Source organism: Dipodomys merriami, unplaced genomic scaffold (assembly GCF_024711535.1).
Source record: "Dipodomys merriami isolate MVZ:Mamm:240054 unplaced genomic scaffold, mDipMer1.0.p SCAF_1, whole genome shotgun sequence".
NCBI lineage: Eukaryota > Metazoa > Chordata > Mammalia > Rodentia > Heteromyidae > Dipodomys > Dipodomys merriami.
The window spans coordinates 136,485,963-136,512,781 of record NW_027202270.1 but is presented as its reverse complement, the minus strand read 5'-3'; the positions used below and the strand labels follow the sequence as shown (position 1 = coordinate 136,512,781).

At 40.0% G+C, this 26,819-nt stretch overlaps 1 protein-coding gene and 1 pseudogene across 4 annotated transcripts in view; one reads left to right on the top strand and one right to left on the bottom strand.

Moving 5' to 3' along the window:
• The window catches only part of Ppp2r5e (protein phosphatase 2 regulatory subunit B'epsilon), a 148,190-nt gene that overhangs the window by 28,742 nt on the left and 92,629 nt on the right, over window positions 1-26,819 (bottom strand). For all 4 annotated transcript variants that reach the window (XM_070032043.1, XM_070032059.1, XM_070032053.1 and 1 more), the window contains 2 exons: window positions 16,335-16,436; window positions 9,401-9,493 (listed from right to left, as the gene is read on the bottom strand). In XM_070032043.1, coding sequence (XP_069888144.1) covers window positions 9,401-9,493; window positions 16,335-16,436 — 195 coding nt within the window. The remainder of the gene's footprint in view (window positions 1-9,400; window positions 9,494-16,334; window positions 16,437-26,819) is intronic.
• LOC138835559 (small nucleolar RNA U3) lies at window positions 14,974-15,083 on the top strand (annotated as a pseudogene).

Sequence of the window (26,819 nt, the reverse complement as noted above, 5' to 3'; positions counted from 1 at the left end):
CAAGGCAGAACCACTGAGCATCACACCAGGCACAGGACTCTTTCCTACAGAGGGTCAGTGTACCCACTCAAGCTGAGTGCTGCAAAGGCCGGCTCGGGACACAGCACTAACAGTAGCAAAGCCCTTTGAGAGGTTTCTTAGTTAAATGCTGAGCAAGACAGGATGAGATGAGTTATTATTTATCTGCAATAGCTATCTGATAAATTCTAGGTAGAAAAACAGTTTCTCAAGTTTTAACTGCTATAGGCTGGGGGTGGGGGGAGACAGAAATAGAGAAAGATGTTGACATTCATGAAACATGCTTGCAAAATCTCCTTGTATTAGGGTTGAGATTCAAGGCCTTATAATTTTTATTTCAGTTTAGAACTTACAGTGTGTGTGTGTGTGTGTGTGTGTGCGCACGTGCTGTTCCTGGGGCTTGAACTCAGGAACTGGATGCTGTCCTGATCCTCCTCTGTTTATGGCTACCATCTGAACAACTCCACTTCCAGTTTTCTTAGTAGTTTACTGGAGATAACTCTGCTGCCCAGGTTGGCTTTGAACTGCAATCCTCAGATCTCAGCCTCCTGAGTAGCTAGGATTACAAGTGTGAACACTAGCACCTAGCCTAGAGCTTATAATTTTTTAACAGCTTGGTTTGTGTTATGTCCAATTTGGCTCGAGTTTTTAAGAACACGATAACAAAAGGTCATTTTTAAGGACAGGCTGCATTATTTGCATAATTTGCATATAATTACAACACCTTTCAGCTAAATATAACTGCAAATGTGAAGTACAAATTACTAAATAGCTATCTCCAGCAGTACATATGTTTCTGGGGATACTTGACTTGTATGTCTCTTAGCAACCACTGACAAATTTTTCAGATCTGCAGAGAGGTTGAAAACAATCTTCAGAAATACTCTGTTCAACTGTGGCCACAATAACCCACCCAAAGAAACAATCAAGGTTTGCTATTCACTTGTTCCCCAATCAGAAAGAAACCATCTCCCCAACATCCTTACACAGATGAAATGATCTTTATGGAGGACAGGCAGATTTGTTCACAAACAGAGGCAAGCATACAATTTGTAGCTGCAGAAGACACTTTACCAAGTTACCTAATTCTAAAATCAACATTACCATGGGCACCAGTGTACTGTGTGATAAAATGACAGTCTTTAATGTCTGACAGCTTTCCTGTGTAAAGACTTAGATGAGTACATAAAAGATGCTAAAGGTTATGTAAATGCAGATTTAATTTAAAAAAAATCACAATGAAATTCCAGTAGGCCAGTCATATTCCTGAATACAAAATAAAGAATAACCCTAAAAGAAAAACATCTAAAACCCCTCAATAAAAATAAAGGAACATGCTGTTTTGTCTGGCCCATTCATAATCTACATCTCCATGGTTTTCTGTTGAACGGTTGGTCACGCCTCCAGGGGCCAGACTAGTGGGGGGACCACAGTTTCCAGCACTCCCTTTCATCTCAGACTACTTTACTTGGCACCACTGGTCCTCTGTGAAGATCAGCGTATGCTACCCCTGGCTTTCCCGTATCATCCTGTGAAATACAGTCCTGGCACTGATGAAACCTTCACTTCCAACACTGGTCAGAAGACAGTGATAGACAAAGCCCCGCTGAACAGAATCCAGAAATAAAGAGACCACATGCAACAACTAAGAGGTCCTGACAGCCTGAAGAGAAGAAAACAACAACAACAACAAACCATCAGGTTAAGCCCACAGGGCTCCAGTGGTTTTAGACTAAGAATCGGATTTGAAGTAATTCCTAACATGCTTGGCAAGATGTGACATACTAACACTATGATTCTACAACCTGAAGCTACTAAAAGAAAATACAGCTAAAAAAGGTCCTTAAAACAAGAACTTATCCTAATAAAAATGCTAGTGACAAAGCTGGAGGCTGGTAGCTTATACCTATAAATTCTCAGATCTGACAATGACCATTCAAAGCCAGCCCTGACAGAAAAGTCTGTGAGACTCTTATTTCCAATGAACCAGCAAAAAGCCAGAAGTGAAGGTGTGCCACCAGCCTTGAGCAAAAAAGCCAAGTGAAAATGTGAGGCCCTGAGTTCAAACCCCATTACCAGTATGCATACGTACATGCATGTGCATGCACACACACATGCAAGCACACACACATACACACATGCACACATTAGTGATAAACCAACACAGTTATGAGCATAGTATTCACTCGTTATGACCTTACAATGCAATTCTCTTTGTACTATGGATCTTGCACGTATTTTCCAATAAGGAAACGGATGCAAAGAGTACTTAATGTAACTTGTTCAAAGTCACACAATGAAAAGGAGCAGAGCATAAACTCAAACCAGCATCTACAATTAGCCACCAATCCATACTGCTTCCTGATGAGGAAAAACAACTCAAGGTACTGAATAAAGCATTTGAGCCAACACAGGAAGCATTCAGCCAAGGTTTAGATTTTAAAAGGGCATATCCAAATGCTGAAAGGAAGCAAACACAATGAATATTAGGCATAAAAGAATAGTACAGCTTTACAAAAAATAGTCTTAGGAAGGCAAATGCATAGAATTAGCTGAGGTCTGCAAAAATTTAAAAGCAAAATGAAAGCATACTTCCAACTGAAACCTGTACAATTTTTATTGATTATAATACACATGATCATTTTTTTAATTTTAAAAATAAGTAGATACAGAGATGGACAAAAATAGAAAGTAAAATCATCACATATTATCATGCCCTTCCAAACAATTAACAATAACTTGGCAATATCTCTTCCCAAATTCTTCACATATACTGCTAGGCTTTAATGTGCCCTTACTTCCCAATTCATGTTTTGGAAACTTAATCTCCAATACAAACCTTTTTGGAGGTAGAGCCTTTCAGGTGTTTAGCCTCAAAACTGGATTAATGTCACTTTTTTTTTTTTTTAAGGGACTGCAGCCAGGCACCAGTAGCTCATGCCTGTAATCCTAGCTATTCAGGAGGCTGAGATCTGAGGATTGCCGTTTAAAGCCAGCCCAGGCAGGAAAGTCTGTGAGACCCTTATGTCCAATAAACTACTCAGAAAAAGGTAGAAGTGGCACTGTAGCTCAAGTGGTAGAGTGCTAGCCTTGAGCACAAAGAGGGCCAGGGACAGTGCCCGGGCTAGGGTTCAAGCCCTAGGACCAGCCAAAAAAGAAAAAAGAAAAGAAAAAGGTACAGAAAGGGGCTGGGAGGGCTGAGAAGGTGGCTCAGTGGTAGAGAGCTTGCCTTGCATGCATGAGGCCCTGGGTTCGATTCCTCAGCACCACATAAGCAAAAAAGAAAAAAGCTGGAAGTGGCGCTGTGGCTCAAGTGGTAGAGCGCTATCCTTGAGCTGAAGAGCTGAGGGACAGAGCCCAGGCCCAGAGTTCAGGCCCCATGACCAGACCCCCCCCCCCAAAAAAAGAAAGGGGCGGGGAGAGGGGGGTGCGGGGAGGGAGGCACAGGAGATGGGACTGTAGGAATGGCTTCATTCTCTCCTACCCTTCCACCTTTACCATGTGAGGACACATTACAAAGCCCTAACTAGGTGCCGACACTTGGACCCTGGACTTCCCATCCACCAGAAAGAGAAATAATCTTATTCTTTTCATGCTACCTAGCTTTTAGGTACAATAGACCGCTTAGCCAAATTCTGCTTTCAGTTACTCAAAGTCAACCACAATCCAAAAAAATTAAATGAAAAATACTTTTTTTTTCCTTTTGAGGCAGGGAAGATTACATGGCATGAGCGATCCACGGGAAGACAGAACTTCAGTCATCTTTGGGGAGCACGCATTTGCTTTAAACAGAATTAAGGGCCAGGGAATATAGAGCACATATAGTTCAAACATGTCTCAAGTCATAGGTGTGTTCAGGGGTGGCCGGAGATGTTCCCATAGTGGATGGAGTGGGTCAGATGGGGCCTTGTTAATAAGAGTCATTAACAGGTGTTCCAGTCTCCATGGCTCAAGAAATAATTCTCAAGTTTGCAGTTGCAGGTCATTCTGAGAAACATGAGAAAATTCCACCCTGCTCCCCCCTTCATCATACCCACACTGTGAATCCCTTTGTCCAGCATATCCCCCTGCTGTACAATACCCGCCCCCTGGACTCTCAGCTGTTAGCTTATCAGATGGACTGTCACTGCACTCCAGTGCTTGTCTGTAGGGTTCAGGCACTTTCTAAAGGCCTTGGAGGCTCATCTTTCATGAATAAGAAGAATCCTACTGTATTCCATAGTGGCAACAACTCACTAAGACAAAAAGACAAATGCCTTTTTCCCAAAGTAACAACTACAGGCTCAAAAACTATGGGTTCTGCATAGTACATGTGTTTCACTGAAAAGTAGATCGCATTCTTTTTACTAACTGATGAGTAGCTGCCCACCATAGAAATGTCCAGTTTGTTCAACTAGCTGAGAAATTAAAGTTGTTTCCATTTTGCAGTAATTATTAACAACGATGCATTGAATATCTTTTTCACAACTGTCTTTTGTGTACACAACTGATTATATCTTATAGAATAACTGTGTCAAAATTTGAGAGATTTTTCTCTTTGGAACAATGATAGCAAATCAGGAAATACATGTTTGTGTGCACCTGTTATGTACTGGCCTTTGTCTTTACAGGTTCTATGGCATACTTGGAAGAAGTTTCTCTATGCAAGTTCCAATTCGACAGGAACTGTTAGGTTCCAATCACCTATCTCAATGCTATTATAATATACTGTATTCAATTTTTTTTCTTTTTTGAACTGCTGAGAGCTAAATTGGTATGTGGGTGGTGGAGGTAGTAGTGGTGGTTTGGTTTTGGTGCCAGTAATACGGCTTGAACTCAGGACTCAGGCATTGTTCCTAAGCTTCTATGCTAAAGGCTAGCACTCTACTACAGCTCCACTGCTGCGTTTTTGGTGGTTAATTGGAGATAAGAGTCTCAAAGACTTTCCTGCCCACACTGACTTTGAACTGAGATCCTTAGATCTCAGCCTCCTGAGTAGCTTGGATTACATGCATGAGTGACCAGAACCTGGTCTGTTTTAAATTTCTTTTATTACCTTAAGTAGTTGTATAAAGGGATTTCAGCATGTCAGTTTATTAGTACAATATATCTTGATGTCATTATTCTAAATTTTATATAAATGCTTAAATTTTGTTTCAAGATGGAAATGTGACTTAGTTGGAAAGTACAGGCTCAGTATATGACCTTAAAAGCAATAATCTTCAGCACCAAGAAAAAAAGAACTTTCTAAATATTGGCATCAAGAAAATAAGATATGCTACCAATTTAGGCAGATAAAGAGTATAAAAAGGAATTCAAATTTAATGAGCCTCTACTATGCCCTCCACAATAACAGTAAGTAAGCTTATTTTACCAAAGACAGAAAGCCTCAAAGTAGTCAATGCTCATGAGCCCAGGACTTGTTATCAATTTCAGACTGAAGGTAGGAATGCTGTCTTTGTAGACTGAAGGTAGGAATCCTGTCTTTGTATCCGGGTACCAACAACTACACTAAATGGACTGCCAGTCTGAAAGTTTATTATTCTCACTGATTCTATGATTCCCATATCCTGAGTGAGCAAACCCAAGCTTAGGAATCAAGTACGGACACTTGCTAAAAGTCCCATGCAAGGAGACAGAAGGGCCTGTGTTTGAATGAAGCTCCTTTTGCTTAGCTCATATTCTCAGCTCCTAAAGTACACTTACAATACCCAGTGGAATAAGTATTCAAACCCAGAGAGCTCTGTAACTACAAGACAAAATAGCTCAATTCTTATTTTGTCTTTGTATTCTCCGACGAAGGATGGAAGTCATACAAAACCAAAAACGGTCAAGAATTACATCTAGTTTACACAGAAAGTAAATGTAAATCTCATGGCTAGAATAAATTTTATCTAACCTAGTTAAGTCTTGGTTAAAAGCATGAAAACTTTTTTTTGAGATCATCAATCTAGGAAAAATTGGGTATCTGCCTAATGAAAAAGAGTAAGATAAATCTCATCTTGATTTACCAGAAAGAAACATGAGTGTTGCCAAGGATCAAGCAAACCAAACATATGTACAGAATACACAAGGACAAGGTGGCAGTATGGGAGTCTGTGGGGAACAGTAAGCAGGCAGGGAACAAACTTTTCTCACAAAAGAGCTTCACAGCTTGTGGCTGAGGGGAAGACTAACAAGGTGAAGTCCTAATTACCACAACCTCTGACAAGTTCTGCATGCTCTCCTCCTAACCAAAACTAAGAACCATAAGGATGATAACATACGAAAGTGAATTGCTAATTTATTAAAGGACAGAATGCAAAGACTACTGATTAATCTGTACTAAAGTATGGGAATTTCTAAAGCACATCATAGGCTTTTATCAGCCCTGCCTAGTTTCACAATTTTAATCAATGACTTAGATAAAGTCTGATAGCATTTTAGGAAGGTTACAAATGTCAAAAGACTTAATTTTAAGAGTATAATACATGACAAAGACTCAGAAAAATTCCCTACAACTAGGAAAAAAAGTATATTCCATAAAAACAAAGAGCAAGTTCTACCCTTAGATATTTTTTAAAGTTATAAAACAAATAAAAATAAGGAAACACACTGGCTTTATAGTAATGTGTATGAAAATCAATTTGAAGTCACTTAGGACCAGAGGCTAGCATCGTTAAACTGTAGCTCAAGTAGTAGAACTTGCCCATCAAGCAAAAAAAGAAAAAGCTAGCAGCCAGGTGTCAGTAGCTCATGCCTATAATCCTAGCTACTCAGGAGACTGAGATCTGAGGATCCCGGTTCAAAGCCAGCCCAGGCAGGAACATCCATGAGATTTTTTTGGTTTTTTAGGTTGGCTGTGGGGACTGAACTTTGGGCCTCGGCACTGTTCCTCAGCATTTCAGCTCAAGGCAAGCGCTCTACCACTTGAGCCACAGTGCCACTTCCAGTTTTCTGGTGGTTAATTGGAGATAAGAGTCTCTCGGACTTTCCTGCCCAGGGTTGGCTTTGAACCACGATCCTCAGCTCTAAGCCTCCTGAGTAGCTAGGATTACAGGCGTGAGCCACCAGCACCCAGCCCCGTGAGACTCTTATCTCCAATTAACCACCAGAAAGCCAGAAGAAGGCCCTGTGGCTCAAGGTGCTTGCTTGGCCTTGAGCTGAAGAGCTAAGAGATAGCGCCCAGGTCTAGAGTTCAAGCCCCACAATCAAAAAGAAAAATAATAATAATAAAAAGAAAAAGAAGAAAACTAGAGTTAGCCGGGCACCAGTGGCTCATGTTTGTAATCCTAGCTACTCGGAAGGCTAAGATCTGAGGATAGTGATTCAAAGCCAGCCCTGGCAAGAAAGTCTATAAGAGGAGGAGGAGGAAGAGGAGGAGAAGAAGGAGGAAGAGGATGAGGAGGAAGAGGATGAGGAAGAAGAAGAGGAAGAGGAAGAGAAGGAACCCAGAGCTGATCTGGAGTCAGTGGCACAATTCGAAGACAGTCTGGGCAGAAAAATTCATAAAACTCTTATCGCCAATTAGCCACCAAAAAAAAAAAAAAAAAAAAGAAAAAGAAAATGGAGCTGTATGCTCAAGTGGTAGCACCAACCTTGGGAAGAAAAACTAAAGAACAGGGAGAAGGAGGAGAAGAGGGAGGAGAAAGAGTAGGAAGGGGGAAAACAGAAGAAATAAAAAAATAGTCTTGGGGTTGGAGGCATGGCTCAGGTGGTAGAATACTAGCCAATGAGCAAAAGCATCAGATACCGAGTTTGTTTGAGTCTCAGTCTCAGGAGAGAAAACAAAAACAAAAACAAGGATGTAGATAGGAAACAGGACACCTCAACAGCTGTATTAGCTAACCAAACTCTTGTCACTGTGTTCAGATGTACACATATTTAAAAACAAAAGACAAAAAATACTGAAGGCTTCGAAACTTGACAAATGAGAGATGGTTCAGGACTCTCCGTCTATGTCACAGTCTGACAGCTGTTTGGCCAATCCAAAGCTATCTAGGCTTACGTTTGAGTCATGATTCAGGTACTGAAGTACTTTAGCTACACCTCTGAGCTTGAGGACCTGCCCTGAAACTGCAGGAGTAAAAAACATATAGAGCTACAGAGTTCCCTTCCCTAACATTAGGCATCATTCCCCAACATCCTCTTCAGCTCTGAGCCAACATTTGAAATCTGGGGTTCATTCCACTCAACTACACTGCACAGGAGGCTCCAAGGTTCTCACCTCCTATAGTTTGCCTGTCCCTGGCACTCTGCTGGACTGAACTCTATCTACCTTATGAAAGAGCTCTGAGTGCCAAAAGCAGTCAAACTACCAGCTATGACTCAGCCTACTATCCTGAACTCCAAATTTGTTAATTTATACATAGGAAGGGAATCAGGTCACCATGAAGGTTACCAGTATTTATGCTGGTAAGGCCAAGAGATCAACTGCCTGCCAAATTAATATTTCTAATTTGAAGCTCTGGTCATCTAGTGGTCAGTCAGAAAGAAGCTATAATAGTGCACATAACAATGTGGCGAAAGTGTGTATGTATGTGTGTGTTTCTGTTTCTTATTTTTGTCTTTCCAGTCCTGGTGCTTGAACTCAGAACCTGGGCACTGTCCCTGAGCTTCTTTTGCTCAAAGCCAGCACTCTACCACTTGAGCCACAACACCACTTCTAGCCTTATCTGTTTATGTGTTACTGAGGAATAGAACCTAGGGCTTCATGCATGCTAGTCAAGCACTCTACCACTGAGCCACATTCCCAGCCCTGCAGTATGTATTTTTAGAAATGAATATTCACAATGGGAGCAAAGAGAGGTTACCTAAAAATTCAGTGTTTATGTGAAAATATTCCCCAGTAAAAAAGAAGACAGAGCCTGTGGTTATAAAGACACAAAGTAGAAAGTCAGAAAAAATGCATTCCCTGATAAGTGCCAATAGATTAGTCAGCGCTAATCCCTGCAGAGAAACTTAGCAGTTGTAAGCCGAGCAATTTCCCAGCATTCGCATTTTGATTATTAAAGGTTATTATGCTCTATATGGTGAGCTTTCATACTCTGAAGATATATCTACACAATAGTTCTTAACAAAACTTATCCAATGAAAAGTTTAAGTTACAGAAAGCATCACACAGGTGAGAGGAAATTTCTTTGCAATTAAACTTGAAGAAAAAAGTCTCAGAGATGCAGGCATTAAGTGGTACTTATTGCTTTTCATAGACAATTATAGAAACTAACTTATATGTATATGTTTGTTTATGAAATAACATAACTGTCACTTTTCTTATAAAAGTACTTCATTTTTATCCTTTCACTAATTAAAATGATTGCTAAGACCTTAAAAAAAAAGTCCAAAAACACAAACATCAGAGAGAAAATGAGACAGTAACAAGTAAATTACATATACACAACCACAACTACAAGAAGGTACTTACCTGTAATACAAATTTCTGGTCTATGTATTTTTTGGCAATGCTGGGTTGGAATTCTTGGCTTTCCAAAAATCGTATGAAAAATTCATATACAAGCTGTAACAAACAGATTATAGTTAATTTCATAGTATCAAAAAATTATGAAAGCCTTCTTTTACACTAGAAATGACAGGGCTTAGAAAATCTGATTTTAATGTCAATCCATGCTAACATTTACATGTACTCCACAATTGCTGTTATGGTTTTGTTTCTGTTTTACTTTTTAAGTGAATCAGGAAATACAATCAAACAGCTCAAATAAAAATACCCCATAAACTAAGCATTCTAAGACAAACAGTGTTGGTGTTTAATGTGTGTGCCTCCTTCTGCAACATCTTACCTTCTATAAAATCCTCGGAACTTTATGAACTACCTTTGCCATTTAAACAATACAATATAAACAATTTATAATGAATACTTTCAATATTCACCATCAATTTAGCAAATCTCCATATATTTAAGCAGTTTTTTACTGCTATATCAAATCATGCCAAAATGTGCATCACAGAACCTACTACAGGTCCATGCACTTCTTCAGTTATGTCATGAATAAACATTTCTAAAAGTGAAAATTGTCACATCAAATATCCTCTCCTCTGAGGCACTGGCACATGCCTGTAATCCAAGCTTCTCAGGAATCTGAGATAAGAGGACTGCAGTTCAAAGCCAGATTCTTCAGACAAATCTCAGACTTAGCTCCAGCTAACCAGCAAAAACCTGAAAGTGAAGGTGTGGTTCAAGTAGTAGAGTGCTAGCCTTTAGTGAAAAACCTAAGGGAGAATGAGAGGCCCTGCATTTCAGCCTTAGTACCAGCACACAGAGTCATGTCTAAACATTCAAGATTTTTGGAATTCATTGCCCAAAAAAATGAGAACCCATTTCAACCAGGTGTGTGTCATCACATACCTGCCACGCAGCTACAAGGAGAGGCAGAAATAAAAAGATCAAGGTCAGGCCAGCTCTGTCATAAATATAAGACCTTACTTGAGGAATAACTAAAGCAAAAAGAGCTGGAGACATGAATTTTTTAAAAAATCAGTACAATGCTGAATTTAAAAGTTTCAGTTATTTTTATGTTTCATAAGATTAAAACCCACCAAAATCCAATTATCTGCTATTGCATTTGGAGTGGACTTCCATCCATGCATATGTTCCCAAAATTCATTTGCCAAGTAGAAAATACTGCTTTCCCATTTTATGCAGATCTCTCCTATGTTGACACATTCTAGTACATATCTTTAAAAACCATGTCTTTAAAAATTCTTTCATTCCCATAACTCTAGCTACTCAAGAGGCTGAGATCTGAGGACACAGTTCAAAGCCAGCCAGGACAGGAAACTTCACAAGACTCTTACAAAGTAACCACCATAAGAGTGCAGCTGTGACTCAAGCAATAAAGCATTAGCCTTGAGCACAAAATCTCAAGAGACAGAACCCAGGCCATAAATCAGTTCAAGCCCCAGGACTGGTGTGCACATGTGTGCATACATGCATGTGTGAGGAAGCGTGTGCACACGCACGTGTGCGCACACACACGCACACACGCACACACACACACACACACACACACGCACGCACGCACGCACACACACAAATCACAATTGAGGCAATGGATATAAAAGATAACATTTTTAAACATTTCTAATTCTAAGTTGTGATTATTATCAACTCCCTTCCTTGTTTTAAAGTATCTGCCAAATACCTAAATCTTAATGGCCTTAGTTTGTTCCTTCAAGTAGAAATTACATTTTATAGAATTGCAAGCTAGATTAGATTAAGTCATAAAATAGATTAGCCTGCCATTATCATAGTAGCCATCTCACAATATACTCCACATGACCTATGTATACTTCCTATGTCATCATAAAGTATATTTTTTAAATGTTTGCTCAAGAGTCAAATTTTAAAGTCAGGTCTGGTGGTTCATCCCTGTAATCCTAACTACAAAAGAGGCTGAAATCCAAAGAATGGATGTCACCACCCCCCCCCCAAAAAATCCACCAGATGCTTATCTCCAAGATAAGCAGCAGAGTATGTGACTGGAGGTATGGCTCAAACGCAGAACACCAGCCTAGTAAGCAAGACCCAATATACACCTTTATCTCATCTAAGAAGAGTCAAATTTTAATAAAATTAATATTTTTTTCCTGATCAAGGATGCGCTCAAGTGAAATTTGCTTTTACAAAATGTAAGTACAGGGTACGAGGAATAAAATGACTCTGTGAGACACACTGTCACAACTGTGCTTCTACAATAAACAGCACAAACAGTACAACCAACAGCCACAACAGGGAAAAGGGAAAAAGAACAAGGGGCAAAGTGCAAATGACAAATATACTACTACTACAGACTTGTAAGTGCTGAAAAATCAATTCTCAGGCCCTCCCCAAAGGTCCTCAAAAATCAGTCATTCAAATGCTTCCTACTGCAACCTTGTTAGACTAATCTAACAATTAATTTGTAGTTCATATTAGCATTTTATTATTTAAAACACTGTAACCTGGCATGGTGTGTGTGCTTGTAGCTATTTGGAAAGCTGAGGAAAAAGAATGATGGGAGGCAACAGGAAGAAAAAAGGGAAAAAGGAGAAATGGAGGAAAGGAGGAAAAACTCCACACAAAACCATTTTCCTCTTTGAATTCCCTTAAATTTGGGAAAAAATCTTTCTACAGATCTGGTATTGTTCTTCTGGCCACAGTAATGAATGTATGCTAAATCCTCGTACAACTGTTCTTTTTTTATATAAACTAACCTTTCAGCTCCTAGTTTTACAACAGAATGCCAACCTTATTCACATCACTTTTCTTGATTGCTAAGAAAGGAAGAGATTCTGTCTTCCTGGGCCAACTTTGACAGCAGGACTGGCAACCTGTGCTCTCCCTCTTAAAGCTACAACCTGAAAGCAGCTGCAGCTTAAAACAGTTTGGTGGAAACATTTCAGACACCTTTATTAATGAGTATAAATGTGCTCTACATTTAGGAGGTATAATTTACCTCAGAATCAAAATCTCCTTTGAGTTTTAAAGGGAAAGGCTGGAGGTGGAAGGAAAAAAAAAAGTACTTTTCAGTGTCATGTAAGTGAATTCTCCAAGAGAACAGGAGCAGTCTTTTGCATTCCTGGCTCTGCAAGTCTCAAGCATAAAGCATTGAAAGCAATTCCTTAATTGTATGCAAAGTCCTACAAAATTGTATTATACTGGAAAGGCAGGCCTAATTTCAGAAAATAAACAATAACCATGGTAACTATGTGATTCCAGTTCAAAAGACACCAGAGAGAAAAAATAAAATAACATACACAAAAAAGACTTTTTTTTTTTTTTTGGGTCAGTCATAGGGCTTGAACTCTGGGCCTGGGCACTGTGCCTGAGCTCTTCAACTCAAGTCAAGTGCTCTATCACTTGAGCCACAGGGCCACTTCCAGTTTTCTACTGGTTAATTAAAGATAAGAGTCTCACCACAGACCTTCCTGCCCAGACTGGCTGTGAACCACTATCCTTAGATCTCAGCCTCCTGAGTAGCTAGGATTACAGGTGTGAGCCACTGGCACCCAGCTAAACGGGTTTTTTGTTTGTTTTTTCTTTTTTTGGTACTGGGGATCAAACCCTGGATGTTGCACTTACTAGGCAAGTGCTCTGCCACTGAGCTACATCCCTACTCAAGACTTCTTAACATTTGAACAAAAAGGGGGAGGGTAGGGGTAGAAGGGAGATAGACTTAATATTATTTTGTCTTTTAGATATTTCCAAAGATCCATTATTTGTATAATCAGTAATTTTGTGTGATCCACAAATTTAAACAAAAGAAGCATGCAGGAGCAGTCAATTAGCTAGACCATGAACCTGGCCAGACACCCAATAACCACATCACAATGTAATTTTGTCATTCTCTGCTCTTCTCAGATATTTACACTTAACTTTTTTTGTAAAGGGTAGTCCAGAAAAGGAAGTACATAGCTAATTATGGAGTTAAGAAAAAGTAAAGGTATCTAATACCATGCTAGGTTTTAGTCAGAAAATATATTGTTAGACCAATTAAGACATTAAGTATTACCCTAGCATAGAGCATAGTGACACACAACTATAATACAAGCATTCAGGAGGAAGAGGATCTCAAGTTCAAGGTCAGCCTGAACAATATAGGGACATCCTATCTCAAAATACTAAGAGCTGAAGATGTAGCTCAGTGGTAGAGTGCTGAGCTACCATGTGCAAGGTCCTGGGTTTGAGCCCACCAAAAGCAAAAGGCAAAATATTGAGTTAGGTGGCAACTGATATAATACAATGAACAGAAGAGTTTTAATGTTTAATGAGTGCTCTTAACAGCTAAAACCACCTAGTAAAAAGGGAAAGGGGGGTTCATTTGTACAAGTAGGCTTCTTGAGACACAGCAAAATAAAGACAACAGTGTATACCTTAGGACCTAAATGGATGCTGATTTAGAGTCTTTTTGTCTGGTGTTTTGTTTGTTTTTCAGATAATATGTAGCTCTTTAGGAAACTGTGACCAATCTGCCACAGCCTTCCGAGTGTTAGGGTTACAGGCATGTCAACCGTGCCCAGTCTAGGCATCAAATCTTAAAGAATGCACAGGACCAGAAAGATTACAGGCTTGAAGAGGAGGACAACACAGATGAAAACACAACATTTTGCATTTGTGAAGGTCTCAGCACCATCCTTCATGATGCTCAGATGTTAGGGCTTCAGAGGAATAACAGTTAATACTCCTACAGTAATGAGAGTGTTAGCTAAAGGTTTTTATGGAGGAAGAATTTGGTTAACAGCTCTAGAAATTAATTTGGCCCCTTCTTTTATAGAGTCATTAGGTCAAGAAGGATTAACTGAAATACTGAGCTGAGCTTTGATGTGTACGATTATCATGATTTAGAGTATTCACAAGGCTTTTACAAATGGCAAGCATTGCCTAGAATTTTTTTGTGGGAGGAGACAGAGAAGACAGTAAGTTTAAGATTTAAAGACATCTCTCTCTTTCTTGATCTTTTCTACCATAAGATGTCCTGAGGAGACTGTCTTTTTGTTTTTTAAGCTTTTTTCTTTCAAACTAAACAAATTCAACAGACTGGTGCCAAGCATTAAGAATAAGACATGATGAGAAGTTCGTCACTCAACAGTCTTTTCTGGGGTTTTGTCACAATCTGGGAATATACTTATGAAGACACAAAATAACTTTACAAATTCTTTAGACTATAGATAATGTGTATTTTTTAAAAAAAAAAGAAAGAAAAGAAAGAAAGAACAAAAGGGGGTGGGGTGTTAGTTAGCTTGGTGGAAGAGCATTTGAGTGCAAGGACCTGAGTCTAGACAGACAGACAGACAGACAGACAGACAGACAGACAGACAGAACCTAAGACAGTCAACCAACTAGTGTTTTTGTTTTGTTTTGTTTTTGTAGGGCTTAGGGCTTGAACTCTGGGCCTAGGCATTGTCCCTGAGCTCTTCAGCTCAAGACAAGTGCTCTACCACTTGAGCCACAGCACCATTTCCAGTTTTCTGGTAGTTAATTGGAGATTAGAATCTCATAAGACTATACTTATAGGATCATTTCTATAGTTTGTTACTAGAATCTCATGGACATTCCTGCCTGGACTGGCTTTGAACCATGATCCTCAGATCTCAGCCTCCTGAGTAGCTAGGATTACAGGCGTGAGCCACTAGTGCTTAGCTCTGCAACTAGTGTCTTAACTCATTGGATCCACCCACTCTTGGCATTAGTAGCTTATGTTTGAGGAAGAGCTGAGAAAGCAGCCTTGGATAGCTCTCAGATGACAAGGAGAAATAGCATATGTGTACCTGTAGCTACCAAAGCAGGATGGGCCAACATGCAACTTTTATCAAGGAAAATAGAATGGGGAAAAGATAAGTTGTGAAGAGCATCTTTATCAGCCTGCTTCATGGTTCTTTGCTCTTTGAAATGTTAACTAGTAAGAAACCACAAGCACATTCTACAAAGGTACAGCGGCTTCTGTGCAGGGGTGGCTGGGAAGATGGACAAAATTATATTCTTTCTGATCCATCCTCCCTTCTTTGCTATTACTTGTGATCCACCCTTTGAGAGCAGGCTGACTCAATGGAAAGGCAGCTTTAGGGATCTATTTTTATTTTTAGTGGGGTTTTTTTTTGGTGGGGGAGCCTGTCCTGGGGCTTGAGCTCGGGGCTGGGCAGTCTGTCTGCGATTGCTCTCTCTGTCTCTGTCTTGCTCTTCTCGCTTGTCCTTCCTCTCAACCTCCCCCCTTAGAAACCTTGGTCTTGAGAGAGGGCAGTAGAGAAAGAAGGAGCTGGGAAATGACCAAGTATAATAAGTAAATACAACACAGATGGGCCTGGTACTGGAAAGGAAATGACAGCCCTCACCCCTTCTGCCACATGACCAGGACGAGACAGCATGGCCTTCTCTACCCAAGAGAACAGGACTTCACTCAAGCTTTCTCTAAGTTGCTTCTCTTTCTTACACTACTAAAAGCAAATAGCAACTGAAGTTTGATTTTTCCCTTAAAAGACAAAGAAACGTAACTGTGATAATCATAAAGACATGCAAAATACTGAGGGTGCTTAGTGCTAAAACGGAGATTTGTATTCTGTGAACTAATCACATCCACCCAGTATTAATGAGAAAACAATTCTGTGCTTATTCTAAACCCCACTGGGCTACACTGCTGGCTGGACTTGTAACACAGGGGTGAGGCATATAAAAGCATTGCAATACAACTTATTCTTCTTTTGGCAGCCTAATTATGAAGAATAAAAAACACAAAAGGCATTCTTCAGCTCTCCACTAATGTATTCTGCCTTCTTGGTGAAAAAATTTTCTTCAAGGAATTTCCAAGCTAGTCAATGGACAAGCTAACAGCTCTTCTCTCATCAGAAAGGGCAAGGCAAAGTACCTGTAGGTGTGGCCATGATGCCTCAAGGGTAGGTTCATCTTCTTCAGGATCAAATTCATTGCTGTCACTAGGAGGGAGAGTTCTGAATATATTGCAAGATACCTAAAAATAAACAAGCAGCAGAGAGTTAGCTGGAAGTACCTTCTGGATGGCTATACACTGGGTCCTCGCAGAGGACAGAACAGGAGCCTAGCTACCTCCTTCCACAGGCTCTGAGGCTGCGACCGGTTGTAGGCAAAGCAGGAGGTGCAGAACAGTACCTTTCTACCTCTTGTCCTTCCTTGGCCACCCCACCCACAGGTCCCCATGACTTTATACGTGCCATCAAAGCCTACTGGCCCTCTCCTGGTTACTTACCAGTCAAGTAAGCATGTATCCAATTAACTAAGTATGATATAAATAACTGCTAATGGTCTACAAGTATTTCCTTTCTCAGCTTATTCACAATTTGCTGATTTATGACTGAACTCAGGGTAAATTTCAGGCACTCATAAAATATGGCGCAGGAAATGTATCATACTTAAAAATCACACTTCATCTGTCCTCAGTTGATTTACAAATAGTAATGAGGGCCAGGGTAAGACATGTATGTGTTTAGAACCTCTATAAACTAGGTATTCTTTTGCTTTGGTAATATCCAAATTAAATGTTGGTTGTTCAAAGACACTATGAAGTGATTAAGTGTTGGGACAGGGTGATAAAGCAAGGAGGAGTTACTCTACTACTTCTGTATATCACAGATTTCTACAGTAAGATGTTCCATTATTCTCAGGGTTCCTTTGCAATTTCCATGCAGTTTCTGGTCCTACATACTCACCTATCTTCTCTTAAGTGACCTACATATATCACAGGATAAGAAGAAAATAGGAAGGGCAGTGGAGAGTATGTGAAGAGAAGGAAGAAAGGAAAAGGCAAGAAAATACTGCCCCAGGATCCTTTGCTGGACTGTCTACTAAATAATGAAGTGCAATATGCTACTTTGAAAGAAAAACTTTGGGGCCTCATTCTAGATACAGGTATTTATTCATCCAGTAAGTATTTACTAAGTACTTACTATGTATACACTAGGAATTGAGAAAATCGCAGTGTACAATAATCAATAAAAAAATTCATACCCTTATGGATATTAAAAGTCTGGGTAAAGTCACAATATTCCAGCTTCTCAACTATGGAAATTGAGCCTTGGTATATAAACTATGGAAGGAGATCCTATTTTAAGTACAACAGGAAGTAATTAGTGGATCTTAAACAGGGATGTGACATCATCTGATTTTTGTATCACTCCAATAGTTAGAATGGGAAAGAAGACAGACAGACAGACAGACATTGATTCTGGTGGTAGTACTTGCTGCTAGCCTGAATATTTGGGGTAAAGGAAAGCAAAGAATGAAGAATAAGTCATCACTTAAGGCCACTTAGGAAAGATGGAGATGACTAGGAAAGTAAACTGCTTTTTGTGCTTGCTTGCTTGTTTGGTGGGAAGACTCAGAGGTTCAATCAAGGATGTGTTCAAAGAACAAGAGCCAAAAGGCAACTCAACTTAAGGGTCCAGACTTCTAAGCTGGACAGGCCAGGACTAGAGATGTTTAAAGACTCATGAGCATACAGGGGATACTTAACGCCTTGGGAGTTAAAGATTACTTTGGAAAGGAGTTAACAGAAAAACATAAAGGTTGGGCTGAGAAGGTGGCTCAGTGGTAGAGTGCTTGCCTTGCATGCATGAGGCCCTGGGTTTGATTCCTCAGCACCACATAAGCAGAAAAAGCCAGAAGTGGCGCTGTGGCTCAAAGTGGTAGAGCGCTAGCCTTGAGCTGAAGAGCTGAGGGACAGCGCCCAGGCCCAGAGTTCAGACCCCACGACCAACAACAACAACAACAACAAAGTAAAAGGCCCTTGGGCACCCAACATTTAGAAAAGAGCAAGAAGAGAAAAAGGTAGAGGGAAAAACAAGAGACTGGAGTGCCAGGGGCTCAGAAAGAAGAGCATTTTAGAAAGGAAGTAGGGACACCGGCAGCCCATGCTGTACATAGGGAGACTAAGATGCACACAGAATGGCATGGAGGACTTGGCATTCCTACAAAGCATGTGCTGTCCCTCCTCCCAAATACACACAGAGAAGCAGAAGCACCCATGTCAAGTTAGTAACCAAGAGAAGTTAAACAGAACCTTGGCTCTGAGGATCCCCTATGTTTGTAAGAGGAGAGTGAGCAGCTTTACTGCCCTTTTAGCTTGAATGTCATGGGGGGGAGGGGATCATGTAAGAACATGTTTCTGTACCATAGTTCTATTATTTTTTGTGTCGTCTAATGACAATTAAAATTCCTGTTGATGAAGAAACCAGAGACTTTTCCAATAACCATCCACCTAAGATTTCTCTTTACCTACCCAGCCATACACAACTGCAAGGTCCTTTATCAATTCTGAATCTTCACTACACAATACAGGTATTTTAAAAACTGACTGAAGTTTTCATCCCAATGAAAGTACTCTCGGGAATTTTTTTCCTCCTTTCTCAAGACCAAAAATTAAACCACGAAAGAAAAAAAAAGATGGCCTTTCTAAAGTAAGCAAACTGGGTAGAGAGAGGCAAACTTCTCTGCACTCTAGGACACACACACACACATTTGCTATAGCCACCATCTGCTTACCCACACATCTCTCCCCACTCATCAGAGACTAGTCAAGAACGTGCAACAATTGTGTTCCTAATACATGCAAATCATTCAACGATTACTCACAAAACACACTTGGATATGTCAACAAAGCTGCTATGTATTGTGATTTTACTTTAACCAAATTTCAGTTCAAAGTTTTCTAGGCGATTTAGATGAATCGAGGTCCTTTCCTCTGCTCAGATCAGTCTTCTCTCTCAGCTATCATATCCAAAAAAAAAAAAAAGGCCAAGTTGTGTAAGAAGAAAATAGACAGTTCTAGATACATGTCAATTCTTCACAGCATCTTCCTTGTTAAGCTTTTCCATCTCGCTTGTAAACACTCAGCAGATAAGAACTGAGGAAGCATGTGCCAGAGCTGATTAGAACGGTTAAGGAGCTCTAGCACAGTGGCAAGGAAGCCAAGGCATATCAAGTATTGTTTTAATGGTCAAGCCTCTGACCTCGCAGGGCATAAAACAATCACTTAAAATATCCTGAATAAATGAAACTCATCCTTGAGAATCTACCCTAAGAAACTAACCTAGGACAAGCCTGAAAAGGTTACTTAAAGCAGTCATTTTGCAACATTCTCCAAAAAGTATAAAGATGGAAATAAAATTTCTGTCCAGCATTAGAGACATAAACCAACTTGGTGGAATACTGTGGATCTTTTAAAGACTGTGGCTAAAGGGAAGCACTGAGAAAAGTTTCTAATAAAGATCTCCATAGAAAGGCAATTGAGCTGGGCGCTGGTGGCTTACACCTGTAATCCTAGCTACTCAGGAGGCTGAAATTTGAGGATCACGGTTCAAAGCCAGCCTGGGCAGGCAAGTCCGTGAGACTCTTATCTCCAATAAACCACCAGAAAAACTAGAAGTGGCTCTGTGGCTCAAGTGATAGGGCACTTGCCTTCAGCTGAAGAGCTGAGGGACAGCGCCCAGGCCCAGAGTCCAAGTCCCACAACTGACACAAAAAAATAAAAAGGCAATTGAAAGTGACTGTAATTATAAAGCATAAAGACAATTAAAAAGGAATTAGTGAGAAAAACAAAGTGAGAAAAACATGGATGATGATGATGATAAAAGTAGATACTTGCTGTTGTCCCTCTTGAAGCACATCAAGTCAAGTCCTAAATCCTTTTACAAAGAAAAAAAAGTATACGTTAGAAGCTGAGTGCTGGGGCTGGGAGTGTGGCTCAGTGGTACAGTGCTTGCCTAGCATGCATGAGACCCTGGGTTCGATTCCTTGGTACCACATAAACAAAAAATAATTACATTAAATTAAAATAAAAAATAATCAGAATTTTTTTTGGGGGGGGGGTCGGTCCTGGGCTTGAACTCTGGGTCTGGGGCCCTCAGCAATTGAGCTCAAGGTTAGTGCTCTACCACTTGAGCCACAGCACCACTTCTGGCTTTTTTTCTCTGCTTATGTGATGCCGAGGAATCGAATCCAGGGCCTCATGCATGCAAGGCAAGCACTCTACCACTGAGTCACCTTCCCAGCCCCAACCATTAGAATTTTTAAAAGGAGGAAGAGAAGGAAAAGAAGGAAGAGGAGGAAGAGGAGGAGGAGGAGGCTCAGCAGCAGCAGCAGCAGAGTACTGGTAACTCACTCCTATGGCTACCCAGAAGGCTAAGATCAGGACTACAGTTCAAGACCAGTACAGACAGAAAAGTCCTTGAGACTCCATCTCCAAAATAACCAGCAAAAAGTTGGACTAGTGGTGTGGCTCACTAGCAAGCAAGCAGATCAGGCTCAAGGTCCTGAGTGCACAAAGGGAGGGAGGAAGAACAGGAGGGAGGGAGGGAAGTAAGAAGGAAGGGTAAGTTAGAGGTACAGCATGAGTTCACCCTTTCATTTCTAGATGAAAATGGGCTCTCATATTTACCACTGTCAAGAGTTAAATCTCAACATTCCACTATGCCTTAGAGCTTAGCTCATGATTAAGGACTGAATAAATGGAACCATTCAGTGTTTAGCTGAGATCTGCAATAGTGAATTTAAAATGTGATCATACACAGGTTGGGGGTGGGAAGGATGATCTCTAAATCCTATCTGCAGCAGTTTATATGTAAGCCTAATATGGGAAAATGGCGTTAACTTCATTTTCAAAGAAAAGATTAAAAGCATTGTCTTAAATTGTAAATTTGTTACCATTAAATCATATTTTATCTCTGTAGTTAACTTCTGATTTACAGTTCAGGGTTAAATGGTTATTAAATAGGTAATAGCAGCTACATGCTTCTGCAAATGTACTTGACCACAAGTAACTACCAGCCTAGCATCTTCTCTACCACACAGAAGTTGTAATTAGAAAAGTGTCCAGGTATTCCAAAACCAAAAGCTACCTCTACATTAAAATATATAACATTCTATCTCTAAGCTTTTGATTTTATTCATTCAAGAATAGATTATCAAAACTGAAGAAAAGAAGGTATGTTAGGATTTTTTTAACCATTTCACTGTAATGTCACTTCAATCTACACTGGTTATCAGCACACAGAAAACAGATTTTTTAAAAATATTTTTTGCCAGTCCTGGGGCTTGAACTCAGGGCCTTGGCACTGTCCCTGAGCTTCTTTTGCTCAAGGCTAGCACTCTACCACTTGAGCAACAGCTCCACTTCTGGCCTTTTCTGTTCATGTGGTTCTGAGGAACCGAACCCAGGGCTTCATGCATGCTAGACAAGCACTCTACCACTGAGCCACATTCCCAGCCCCCAAGAAAAAATTTTAAGACATGAGTGTCTTTTGGAAATCTAATTTTCATTTCCATAACACAGTAATAAACACTAAATGTTGGACTCAAAGGCATAAATGTGCTCCAAGATATGGAAACAAAACACTTTTTCTTTAAGTTTTTGGTAATTCGGTGTTCTTTGCCATATGCATGGTATATTCACATGTATACCTTTGGGAGGGTAGTGAGAGGGCATAAAACTTGGGTGAAAAAGTGCAACAGTGGAGCTCTCTGGCCACTGGTGAAAATGAACTATACAACTCATGGGTGGAGATGTGAGGGAGGGACTGGGAGAGAAGGAGGGAACAGACGACACTGTGTGAAAGGAAACGTTCTCATTACCTGACTCATGTAATTGCAATCCCTCTGTATATTACATCACCTCTATGATAACAATAAAGTAAATTAATTTAAAATAAATAAGCGAGCAGGCAAGCATAAAGGCACTGGCCTGACCTCCAACGGAACAGCTCTAAGGACAGAAAGCAAGGCTGAGGGAATTGGGAGGACTGAGTGAAAAACTTGGGAGAACCTCTTGAAAGGGAGAAGACTTAGGAAAAGGGGTCTCATTGTGGAGCTTTTAGGATCACAACCTGTCAGGGCCTTCTTACAAACAAGGAAACTGAGAAACACAGAGCGACAACTCCTTCAGGGTGGCAGTGTCTAGCACATACTTGTTCTGAGTCCTTTCCCTGATGCACCACTTCCAGCTCTTAGAAACCATGATGGACCTGACTTCTCTTCTTTCCTATCCTTATCTCTTTTTTTTTTTAACCTTTATTACTCCCTCATATCCTTAAAACTCTTCTCAAATCATCTCCTCTTACATGTTTGTTCCCCCCACCCCCTTTACAAGCCAAAGGCACACACACAGACACACACACACACACACACACACACACACACAGACACACAGACACTCAGACACACACACACACACACACACACACACACACACACACACACACACACACACACACACACACACACACACACACACACACACACAAATCTGCCATAGTGGCCTTGCTCAGCTTCGACCAGGAATTCAAATCCCTATCAAGCAGCATGATGACGCAATCTCTTGCTCTTCCTCACATCCATTCATGTTTCAGATTCTGAGCCCCTCAAGAGCCCCTTGCCTCTCCACGTCTGCTACCTAATATAAACAAATAGAAATAACTAGGATTGCCAAATTAAATACAGGACACCTAGTTAAATCTAAATTTCAGATTAAAAAATATATTTTTGTCTGTCCCTATGCAGTATTTGAGACAGTATTATTTATTACCTGAAGTTCAAATTTTAGGAGATGCTTGTACTTTTAGTGGCCAGGTCTGTTCCCTAAAATGACACTAATATTAAGAAGGAACCTCCATTCAAAGGGGTAAGTGTTACAAGCAAGGCCTCAGACCTAAAAGCGCTTTGCTTTGAGGGCCTCTCTGTTCTTTTTTCGTATTTTATTTTACTGCTGGCTACTGTTAACTATGGTACAAAAAATAAATTTCAGTCTTGGCCAAATGTGAAAAAGAAAACTATGGCTTGATAAACCATTTTATTAAATAGTTTATTACTTTCCACTCTCCTTCACCTGTCATGTTCATTAAGAGAACAGAGATGCCTCAAAGACAGCAAAAAGGAAGAGAAGAGAGGATAGAAAGAAAAATATAAGGAAAATACAAACACACTTAAGCAGGGCTCCATTTGTGTAGTGATTATTAGTGCCACCTAGGATACAAAAGCTCACGGAAGCAACATTCACAATCGCCCCCAAACAAAAACAACTTACATGTGCATTAAACAATGGAAATGATAAATTACAACCTATGCAAGTAGTATTAAATATCCATGAAAAAGAATAAGCTACAGCTATTCATAACAAGTTAGAGGCATGGTTATAGGTATAATGTTCAGTTAAAGAAAGCAGACCTTCTCAAAAAAATCTATGTATATGTGTATATATGCAAATGTGTATATACATGTAAACACAAATATACACATCACGTTATATATAAACTATGTGTATATACACTCACATACACAGTTTGATTCCACTTATTTAAGTTCAAAATTAGGCAAAATCAATTAATGTCAGATTAGTGATGGAAGAAAGGATTTAAATCCAGCAAGTCTGAACTCTGACTGCTCTGTGACACATATAGTCAACCTCAAATGGTGGCACTAGATTGCTTGCCTGTAGTGAGACTGGGCTAACTTCGCCATCTGTAAATGCTCTAAAAACTCTCCTTCAGCTTGTGTCTTTAGGGCTTTTTGCTAGCACTCCAGAGAAAAATCATCTATGTCCTGAATGAATAGCAAGCAGCCAACCTAGGGCTGTGTGGGAAAATGCTGAAGGATCTTCCCAGGCCTCTTATTGCTCTCAGCTGTGCCCAACGCCCCCAAGTCAAGATTCACTGCAGCTTTGGCCTCTCCAGAGAGTGAACCTTCCGTCTTTGGTGGGAATTTTGAGGGATGTCACCTGGCTGCCTAGTCTGGACAAAGCAGGATGGGATCAAGAGTTCTGGCTTGTTATATGAACTCGCCACTACATTTCCTATTTCTGCATTTATCAACATCCTTGGAGTTAAAGTGGTGTGACTTGGCTTCTTTCCAGATTTCCCTGGCTACTGCTTTGGGTTTAGTTTTCTCTGATCAATCGGGGAGTAACTGAGTGGGCATTTGCTTGTCAGCTTCCAAAATGTTGCCTCTGAGATCTCTCCTTTTTTGTTTTGCTCTTGTGGGTTTTACTTCTTTTCAATAATCTGGTTGGAGTAAAGGAGTGTGTGTGTGTGTGTGTGTGTGTGTGTGTGTGTGTGTGTGTGCGTGCGTGTGTGTGTGTGTGTAAAGGAGTGTGTGTGTGTGTATTCAATCCACTATATTTAAAAGTTGGGGATTAATCTCCTCTGAAATTATTTCCTCTATCCTCCCGTAACTAATTCAAATAATTTTATTTCCCTATTTAAATATGCCAATCTCTCAAGTGGCAAAGAGTCCAGTAAGAAAACCAAATAGTAGCTTCTCTAATTTAGCCAAGGCAAAATGAGAGCTCCATATCAGTTTTCTTTCTCAGAATTAGCACCCTCTACATTAGTAGATCTTACTATGAAGCAAAATAGAAAACCAAAGCACATGCACAATCCATGGACACTGAATACAGAATTCAAATGAAGGCCTTCAAGTATTATTACCTCTAATAAACAACACAAATCAATCACCAAGGCACCATACTTAGCAAGTCTCCATCCATGCTAAACCGCTAGCCTCTCAATGCTATTCTATAACCTTTTCTATATTGCCTGGTTTTTTTTTTTTTCAGGGCACTAGAAATATCCTTAACTCCTCTGCCCATCTTCCTCTCATCTCAAATCTGGTCTGTTCAAAACCAATCTCATTGACATTGGCTTCCACATATCCATGGAGAACTTTCCTCTCCACATATCCATAGAGAACTGTCCCTGCTCTTTCATGGGTTTGCTATTTCTGTAAACCTCTGGAGTTCTTGATTTTTTTCTTCCTCTACCTGTTATAAAATGGATTAAACAAGTTGTTTTGCTTATTACTTCAAAATATCTCTGGAAGTGGCACTGTGGCTCACATGGTAGAGTGCTCTCTTTGAGCTGAAGAGCTTAGGGATATCACCTAGGCCCAAAGTTCAAACCCCATGACCGACCAAAAAAAAGAAAGCTCTTTTGTGTTGGTGCTCATGGTGGTATTATTGGTAGAAAGGGGCTTGAACATAGGACTGGGCACTGTCTCTGAGCTTTTGTGCTCAAGGCTAGTGCTCACCATTTGAGCCGCACGGCTGTATCACTTTTTGGTTTGTTAGTGGAGATAAGAGTCTCATAGACTTTCCTGCCTAGGCTGGCTTTGAAACCTCAGTCCTCAGATCTCAGCCTCCTGAGTATCTAGGATTACAGGCATAAGCCACTAATGCCTAATAGTATTACTTTTAACAGTAAAAAGTTGGCAACTGCTGTTTAAATATCCTCAGATAGGAAAGCAGTTAAATAATGGCACACTCTCATAGTGCACTCTAGTAGTTTTTTAAAAAATTTAATTACATGAAAGAATGTTTACATCATGATGCTAAAGAATTTTTTAAAGAATTCAAAAAATACACATAGAGTAACATGAGAAAAAAATAACAAAAAAGAAGAGGAAAATGGTACAAAGGAATTTCCTAGAATGGCAGCAATGTTAAAATCTCAATTAAGCAATAGTTAAAAATATATACAATTATTGGGCTGGGAAGGTAGCTCAGTAGTAGAGCGCTTGCCTTGCATGCTGCATGTATGAGGCCCTGGGTTCGATTCCTCAGCACCACATAAGCAAAAAGGAAAAAAAAAAAAAGCCAGAAGTGGTGCTGTGACTCAAAGTGGTAGAGCGCTAGCCTTGAGCTGAAGAGCTGAGGGACAGCGCCCAAGCCCAGAGTTCAGGCCCCATGACCGGACCCAAAAAAAAAAAAAGTGTGTGTGTGTGTGTTTGTGTGTGTGTGTGTGTGTGTGTGTGTGTGTATACACACACACAATGTGTATATATATATATATATATATATAATTATTAACTTTAATAGGCCTAAGGCCTATTCTCAAAATTATATGTTAATTATGTTTAAATTTACAAAGTTTTAAGGGGAAAAAGCAGACTCAGTGAAAAGTGACTGAAAATATCACTGATTTTTTTTTTTTTCTTTTCAGGGATGAGCATGGGGAAAAATATATAGGAGGAGTGTTTTTTCATGCATTCTTCTCTACTGCCTCTTCCTCTGCCCCCATCTGACAAAATTAGGACATGAGTCCTTGGCCATCTACCATCCTGGGTTTAAAAGAGCAAAAACTTTCCGTGTAGGTACTGGAGTAAGAAAAATAAGAATTGGGTACATATCCAAAGAAGACTAAATCAAAATACCAGAAAAACACCTGTATAGCTTACCTGTATTGCATCACTGTTCACAATAGCCAAATGATGGAATCAGATGCACAACAATACATGAATAAAGTTACAGATGCAAGTACAAGCAAACACTATGGAATATTACACAGCCATCAAGAAAAGTGAAATCATATCATTTACAGGAATGCAGATGCAATTG